This window comes from Trichomycterus rosablanca, chromosome 23 (assembly GCF_030014385.1).
Source record: "Trichomycterus rosablanca isolate fTriRos1 chromosome 23, fTriRos1.hap1, whole genome shotgun sequence".
Taxonomy (NCBI): Eukaryota; Metazoa; Chordata; class Actinopteri; order Siluriformes; family Trichomycteridae; genus Trichomycterus; species Trichomycterus rosablanca.
Window position 1 is genome coordinate 10,168,956 of NC_086010.1, and position 8,927 is coordinate 10,177,882.

Here is an 8,927-nt window from a genome sequence, read left to right on the forward strand (position 1 = left end):
TGACAAGCCCGAACTTGCAAATAAAAACACTCAGTACAAGTTTATACAAGTTAAAAATCTGTAATATTTTATTTACGTTTGAAAATAACTCCATTCGTTTCTCCGCCCCGTCAGCCATGTTTATTTTTCTGTGAGAGAAGAGCACCCGACCCGCAATTAATTCTGGGATTGCCTTGATCACTAAGGCAGCGTCGGATGCTCACTCGTTCTTGACCAATTTAAGCAGGAATTCTATAACAAATTACTGTTTTACTCACCAAATGTCGAGTCTACTTTTGATATTTAAGTCTGTTCCTCGCTGCCTCCAAAAGTTTACTAATTGACTCAAGCAGAGGTGTATGCAGAACAGAGCGAGCGGGCGAAATTCAACCCCTCAATCACAGACTAGCATTTAGAGGGCGGACCTTCTGCGATTGGCCAGTGGTGGGCGAGCATTTGTTTCGACCCAGCATTTGTACCTGAGCCAATGACAGATAATATTGATCAAAAATGTAACCAGTTCACTCCAAAAGGAGGATTTTTAAGTGTCCGTCCTAGCGTTGCATGGGCGGAGGACTGGCAGCTGAAAAACTGGACCGTTTGCTAGATTTCATCCTAATGGGGTGGCACAACGCGCTAGCATGTCAACTAACATCTCCCTCCGTGTATCGAAAACAGGTACATTCGCTGACGAGCCCGAATTTGCAAATAATTGACACCAAATTGCAAGTTTATACAAATTAAAAATAAATAATAATTTATTTACGTATGAAAATAACTTAGTTTCTCCGCACCGTCTGCCGTGTTTTAAATTTTTCTGTGAGAAAAGTTGTGCCGCACTGAATGCTGGGATTGCCTTCACCGCTAAGGCAGCATCGGATGCTCCCTCATTCCCTCCCTCCCTTTTTCTCCCACTTTAGCGTATCCAATTTCTGCCCGTCAATCATCCTCTCACTAATGCTGGTCCCTGCTCCTGATTGGGGAGGACGAGGCTGCTCCACGCCCCCTCCGACACGCGCACAGCAATCGAACATCTTATCACCCACACTTGACGAGTGCAGTGCAGTGCGGTACAGCGCTGTGTACAGAGAGCCACACCCTCTACCACACTCCTTTCCCATCAGCCTGCAGAGGTCGTAATCGCACTAGTCTGAGAGAGAGTCATCATCCGGCTTAATCCCGCCCCTTATCTGAACAACAGGCCAATCGTTGTTCACGTGGCCGCTCAGCCTCAGCCGGCGGGCAGAGCCGAGATTCGATACGATGTATTGGAGATCTCAGCTCTGGTGAACAGCGTATGCTTTACCGCCGCGCCACCTGAGCGGCGCTCCCTCGTACCCGAGTCAAAATAGCGTTGAGATTTTAAGATACCCTAGTAGTGAGCATATTAAGGCATCTAGGATTTCGAACAGGATGGCGTAAAATGCTGTCTATGTAGAGAGCGCACGAGGTTTTCAAACACATCCACTATGTCTATAAATTTCAGGTTTGATAAGTAAGAGTTCACCATCAACTGTGGAAAAGGAGTCACACCGAGACGTGTGGGACAACTGGCCAGACCAACCGAACAAACCAGTCGCTCCTATTGGTGGAGCACCGATAACACGAGTTACTCCAGGTACGTTTGTGTGTTGAATGTGCAATAGACAGTATTAGTTTAACTAGAGAACACAATGAAACCGACATGTTAAAACAATGTGTCAATATACTGTACAGTGTATCACAAAAGTGAGTACACCCCTCACATTTCTGCAAATATTTTATTATATCTTTTCATGGGACAACACTATAGAAATAAAACTTGGATATAACTTAGAGTAGTCAGTGTACAACTTGTATAGCAGTGTAGATTTACTGTCTTCTGAAAATAACTCAACACACAGCAATTAATGTCTAAATAGCTGGCAACATAAGTGAGTACACCCCACAGTGAACATGTCCAAATTGTGCCCAAAGTGTCAATATTTTGTGTGACCACCATTATTATCCAGCACTGCCTTAACCCTCCTGGGCATGGAATTCACCAGAGCTGCACAGGTTGCTACTGGAATCCTCTTCCACTCCTCCATGATGACATCACGGAGCTGGTGGATGTTAGACACCTTGAACTCCTCCACCTTCCACTTGAGGATGCCCCACAGGTGCTCAATTGGGTTTAGTCCATCACCTTTACCTTCAGCTTCCTCAGCAAGGCAGTTGTCATCTTGGAGGTTGTGTTTGGGGTCGTTATCCTGTTGGAAAACTGCCATGAGGCCCAGTTTTCGAAGGGAGGGGATCATGCTCTGTTTCAGAATGTCACAGTACATGTTGGAATTCATTTTTCCCTCAATGAACTGCAGCTCCCCAGTGCCAGCAACACTCATGCAGCCCAAGACCATGATGCTACCACCACCATGCTTGACTGTAGGCAAGATACAGTTGTCTTGGTACTTCTCACCAGGGCGCCACCACACATGCTGGACACCATCTGAGCCAAACAAGTTTATCTTGGTCTCGTCAGACCACAGGGCATTCCAGTAATCCATGTTCTTGGACTGCTTGTTTTCAGCAAACTGTTTGCGGGCTTTCTTGTGCGTCAGCTTCCTTCTGGGATGACGACCATGCAGACCGAGTTGATGCAGTGTGCGGCGTATGGTCTGAGCACTGACAGGCTGACCTCCCACGTCTTCAACCTCTGCAGCAATGCTGGCAGCACTCATGTGTCTATTTTTTAAAGCCAACCTCTGGATATGACGCCGAACACGTGGACTCAACTTCTTTGGTCGACCCTGGCGAAGCCTGTTCCGAGTGGAACCTGTCCTGGAAAACCGCTGTATGACCTTGGCCACCATGCTGTAGCTCAGTTTCAGGGTGTTAGCAATCTTCTTATAGCCCAGGCCATCTTTGTGGAGAGCAACAATTCTATTTCTCACATCCTCAGAGAGTTCTTTGCCATGAGGTGCCATGTTGAATATCCAGTGGCCAGTATGAGAGAATTGTACCCAAAACACCAAATTTAACAGCCCTGCTCCCCATTTACACCTGGGACCTTGACACATGACACCAGGGAGGGACAACGACACATTTGGGCACAATTTGGACATGTTCACTGTGGGGTGTACTCACTTATGTTGCCAGCTATTTAGACATTAATGGCTGTGTGTTGAGTTATTTTCAGAAGACAGTAAATCTACACTGCTATACAAGCTGTACACTGACTACTCTAAGTTATATCCAAGTTTCATGTCTATAGTGTTGTCCCATGAAAATATATAATAAAATATTTGCAGAAATGTGAGGGGTGTACTCACTTTTGTGATACACTGTACACCGTGTGGTCAAAAGTATTGGGACACCCCTCCTAATTTTTTTAATTTATGCATTTCAGCCCAAACAATTGCTACCATTTACATTTTTAGCATTTAGCAGATGCTTTTATCCAGTGCTGTGACATACAGTATATACATATTGTCTAAGCAATTAAAGGTTAAGGGCCTTGCTCAAGGGCCCAACAGTGGCAGCCTGCAGTAGTGGGGGTTGAACCAGCAATCTACTAGTTTGATTACCTTAACCACTAGGTTACAACCACCCTTACGTGTGTAATAAACCAATAACATAAAGGAAATTACATTCTTTTAACTTGGCAACAGTTTAGGGAAGGTCCTTTCCAGTTCCAGCACAAAGCAAGCCCTTTAAAGACATGAAGATAAGTTAGTCAGATCCCTGACCTCAGCCCTACTGAACAGCTCTGGAATAAACCAGAACTTCAATCATGGCTTTCTGGACCAACATCAGTGCCCAGCCATACAAATACTCTTTCGACTGAGTGGGCACAAGTTCCCACAGTCATGTGAGAAGCCCTTTCAGAAGAGTGGCTGTTGTGATAGCTAAAGATCACACAGAAGATGGCCGCTCAGGTGGCGCAGCGGTAAAAACACCAGAGCTGGGATCTCGAATACATCGTATCTTATCGAATCTCAGCTCTGCCTTGCCGGCTGAGGCTGAGCAGTCACATGAACAACAATTGGCTGGTTGTTCAGATGGGCGGGACTAAGCCGGATATGGGTCTCTCTCCGTCAGACTGGTGCGGTTGAGACCTCTGGAGGCTGATTGGAGGTAATTACACAGAGATGAGGAAAGAGTGCTCTTAGGGTGTGTCTCTCTGTACACAACGCTAGGTGGCACAACACTCGTCAATGTGTGGGTGGATAAGATGCATACGGCTTGCTGCCCACGTGTCGGAGGGGGCGTGGGTTAGCTTCGATCTCCTCGGTCAGAGCAGGGATCGGCACAGGCGGAGAGGAAGAATGACGCAATTGGGCATTTGGACACAGAAGATCACATAGAGGTCACTCTATTTTAATACCATTTGTTTCTTAAATAAAATGTCCAACAAGCTTACGGTCAGGTGTCCAAATACTTTTGGCCATATAGTGTAACTGCATTTTACCAAACGTCTCAGTTGTATTTAAGTTTCTCTGTGTAGCAGGTTTTGATTTATGATCTGGATTATTCTGTGTAGCAAACATGCAATAAACAGCACTGTTAATATTAGCATAGATGCTAACCGTTTTTTAAAGAGCTTGTGCGGATTCTGAAGTGTCTTTTGTCTTAGGCAATTTTATCAGCACCACCTACAATCTGTCCGGAGGTTATACACCGTCCTTTCAGAAGAAGGAAGTTGGCTCAGTCGGTCAGAGGATTCAGCTAGCACCGATTGGAAATCAGCAAGCTAGTACGTATTAGCACATTAGCTTGTGTATCTTATTCATCTTTATTTAGCTTCTCCATTCCACTCTGTCATTTTCTCGGTTGCTAACCTCACTCACATTTAGTTTTTAATGCTAAGACTTTTAATTAAATCAAAGTGACTGAGCTGATGCAGTACCCAAAGTATGTGGACACCCAATTATCTGTCTTTGCTGCTCTGACTGACTTTATCAGACATCCCAAGTCTCCCGGAAGTTCCGGGAGACTCCCGCATATACATAGCGGCTCCCTGATGCCCACAAGTCAGATAAAATCTCCCGGAATCTAGAACGAGCGGCCAAGAGCGCACACACGCACGCGACACAGACTTTTTTTTTCCCCGATCGCGTATTAAATCCGTGATCTGATATACAATCTAGCGCACTGTGTGGGGAACATAAATCAATTGTCTAATATACTGTCTAGTGCACTATGTAGGGAACATAAATCCGTGATCTGATATACAATCTAGTGCACTGTGTAGGGAACATAAATCAATTGTCTAATATACTGTCCAGTGCACTACGTAGGGAACATAAATCCGTGATCTGATATACAATCTAGTGCACTATGTAGGGAACATAATTAATTATGTAATACATTATCTAGTGCACTATGTAAGGAACAAAAATCATAATCTACTTATACTTTCTTGTGCACTATGTAGTGAGCATGAATGCGTTATCTAATACACTATCTAGTGCACTATGTAGGGAACATAAATCCGTGATCTGATATGCAATCTAGTGCACTGTGTAATGAACATAAAACAATTGTCTAATTCACTATCTAGTGCTCTACGTAGGGAACATAAATTCATATCTAAAATACTATCTAGTGCACTATGTAGGGAACATAAATCCGTTATCTGATATACAATTTAGTGCACTATGTAGGGAACATAAATCTATTATTTTTCACACTATCTAGTGCACTACGTAGTATACAATCCTAATATGCTACCTAAAGCATTATGTAAGAATAAGTCTACATAAGTCTATTATCTAGTACACTATCTAGTGCACTAAGTAAGGAACATAAATTATTTTCTAATATACAATCTAGTGCACTATGTAGGGAACATAAGATATTTACCAAAGGTAGCACAATACTGTGTAAAGTATTGGAGTGTGTCTAAGGGGACTTGTGTCTATTAGTTCCACCAACCCAGTTTGCTAAAACATACTAAAGAGAAATATGCTGATATTTAGATATTTTTCCACAAAGTTGAAAGTATATCATTGAATTTATACCCCAATGTTTAAAACAGGTCAACTCATTAACCATGAGAGGTGTCCACGTAAACTATATGGCCAAAAGTATTTGGACACCTGACTGTCAGCTTGTTGGATGTCCAATTCAAAAACAAATGGTATAACTTTTCAGGTCGAAACTCAGCCTTGCCATCCGACAGGCTGGGCACCTACACGAACAACGATTGGCTGTTGTTTTAGGGGGGTTGCTGGACAGGACCTCATAACTGATGCAATTACGACCTGTGCTGGCTGATTGATGACGCCTGCAGAGATAATGCGTCGACCAGGGTGTGGCTCTCCGTACACAAAGCTGATCCGCATATAAACTCGCCTGGTGCAGGTGAAAAGATGCAGTCGGCTACTGCACATGTCAGAGGGGGAGTGTGTCAGTCTCGGCTCTCCTCAACCAGGGTCGAGATCAACATTAGTAGGAAGCAATATGCAATGGGGTAATTGGATACGACTAGATGGGGAGGAAAAAAAACAAATGAGTGACTTCTGTGTGATCTTTTCAGCTAGAATAGAGTGTGTACACTTCTGGCCATTTCATAGTAAGCCAGTTTTGACAAAATCTAGATATGCCCTGTTGGTGCCAGCATCAGTCCTTTGATTTAATCAAGTCTTAAATTTTTTGTTTTATTTTCTTCTTCTATTTTCCATCATTTTCTGTTTTCTTTCACTTAGTTGATCTCTCCAACACTGCTGATTCTAAAACTAACAAAAAATCTTTAAAGCCAAAACCAGCTGCTCCTACTTCACTGAAATCAAGCACTGAAGGTAAAACCTAATGCTTTGCTGTTCATGCACACGTACACTATAGGGCCAAAAGTATTTGTACACCTGACCATGAGTAAAATAGAGTGACCTCTGTGATCTCTTCAGCTAGAATAGCAGCCACTCTTGTGAGAAGGCTTCTCATGAGACTTTGAATCATGTCTGTGGGAATTTGTGCCCATCCAGTCAAAAGAGCATTTGTATGGCTGGGCACTGACGTTGGTCAAGAAAGCCTTAATTGATGTTCTAGGGTTCCATGCAAACCACTGGAGTTCCTTAGCACTTTCTTTCAAGTGACCCACATTTTGTTCATGTTTTTACCACAACCCAGGCAACACAAGTAATGCAAAACGAAACACAAAATGAAACATAATTAATGAAAATAGTGGAAATCTGGTCCCACTGTGGTTTACAAGGTGTAATGTAAAGCCTCTACAAGGGGGCATTCGTGTACAAGTTAATTCCGTATTTGTGCCAGTTAAAATTTGTTGATTTAATAATTATTATTTTTCTCTGCGACCCTTAAGCTTTTCTTCATGTCTTTATACGTAAAGCTTTATTACACCTGTTAGCAATTATTATTAGTCAATAATTAGAAGGCGTGTCCCAATACTTTTATCCATAGTGTATACTGACCTCAACTGGGACTGAAACTGTGAATTCCTTTTGTTTTTGTAAGTTTTGTAGAATTATATCTGCACTGATCAGCCTGATAACATTAAAACCACCTCTTTGTTTCTACACACATTGTCCATTTTATCAGCTCCACTTACCATATAGAAACACTTTGTAGTTCTACAATTACTGACTGTAGTCCATCTGTTTGTCTACATGCTTTGTTAGCCCCCTTCCATGCTGTTCTTCAATGGTCAGGACTCTCCCAGGACCACCACAGAGCAGGTATTATTTAGGTGGTGGATCATTCTCAGCACTGCACTGACACTGACATGGTGGTGGTGTGTTAGTGTGTGTTGTGCTGGTATGAGTGGATCAGACACAGCAGCGCTGCTGGAGTTTTTTAACACCTCACAGTCACTGCTGGACTGAGAATAGTCCACCAACCAAAATTATCCAGCCAACAGCACGTCAGCGTCCTGTGACCACCGATGAAGGTCTAGAAGATGACCAACTCAAACAGCAGCAATAGATGAGCGATCGTCTGAGTTTACATCTACAAGATGGACCAACTAGGTAGGAGTGTCTTATAGAGTGGACAGTGGACACCAACACCATGTCATTGTCACTGCAGTGCTGAGAATGATCCACCACCTAAATAATACCTACTCTGTAGTGGTCCTGACCATTGAAGAACAGGGTGAAAGCAGGGTAAAAATTTATGTAGAGAAACAGATGGACTGCAGTCAGTAATTGTAGAACTACGAAGTGGTATATGGTAAGTGGAGCTGATAAAATGGACAGTGAGTGTAGAACAAGGAGGTGGTCATAATATTATGCCTAATTAGTGTATATACAGTATATACTGTATATGACTTGTTCTACATATTATTGTATCCACTCTTTAGATGCTGATGGGTGGAAAAGAAGACCTGAGAGAACACAGACCAAGGGAACTCAAAGTTACTCAGTCATGGGAAAAAACTCTGCTAATCTTCTCCCTGTCCAAGCTGCAGCTCCTGCCCAACCTGTGCATGGTCGAGTGGACTGGGCAGCGAAATACGGAAACCAACGGTAGCACCTCTTAAACTCGAGCAGAGCCGTTTGGAACGCGCCGTTACAGACTGAAGCGGAGTCTTGTTATAGCAGTAGCAATTATGATGTAAATGATTCTTATTGGCTGGTGAGAAACTGTGATTATATTTTGGTTTAGAGCATCTTTTACACTTAAATTCTGTAGACTAAAATATATATATATATATATATATATAGTAAAAGTATATATATATATATACAGTGTATCACAAAAGTGAGTACACCCCTCACATTTCTGCAGATATTTAAGTATATCTTTTCATGGGACAACACTGACAAAATGACACTTTGACACAATGAAAAGTAGTCTGTGTGCAGCTTATATAACAGTGTAAATTTATTCTTCCCTCAAAATAACTCAATATACAGCCATTAATGTCTAAACCACCGGCAACAAAAGTGAGTACACCCCTTAGTGAAAGTTCCTGAAGTGTCAATATTTTGTGTGGCCACCATTATTTCCCAGAACTGCCTTAACTC

At 42.6% G+C, this 8,927-nt stretch overlaps 1 protein-coding gene across 1 annotated transcript in view; it reads left to right on the forward strand.

Moving 5' to 3' along the window:
* The window catches only part of mak (male germ cell-associated kinase), a 28,765-nt gene extending 20,211 nt beyond the window's left edge, over positions 1-8,554 (forward strand). Inside the window, exons 12-15 of the mRNA XM_062985708.1 lie at positions 1,466-1,597; positions 4,574-4,693; positions 6,648-6,740; positions 8,261-8,554. Of these exons, the coding sequence (XP_062841778.1) occupies positions 1,466-1,597; positions 4,574-4,693; positions 6,648-6,740; positions 8,261-8,430 (515 nt within the window). The 3' untranslated portion in view covers positions 8,431-8,554. The remainder of the gene's footprint in view (positions 1-1,465; positions 1,598-4,573; positions 4,694-6,647; positions 6,741-8,260) is intronic.
* Positions 8,555-8,927: the final 373 nt, after the last annotated feature.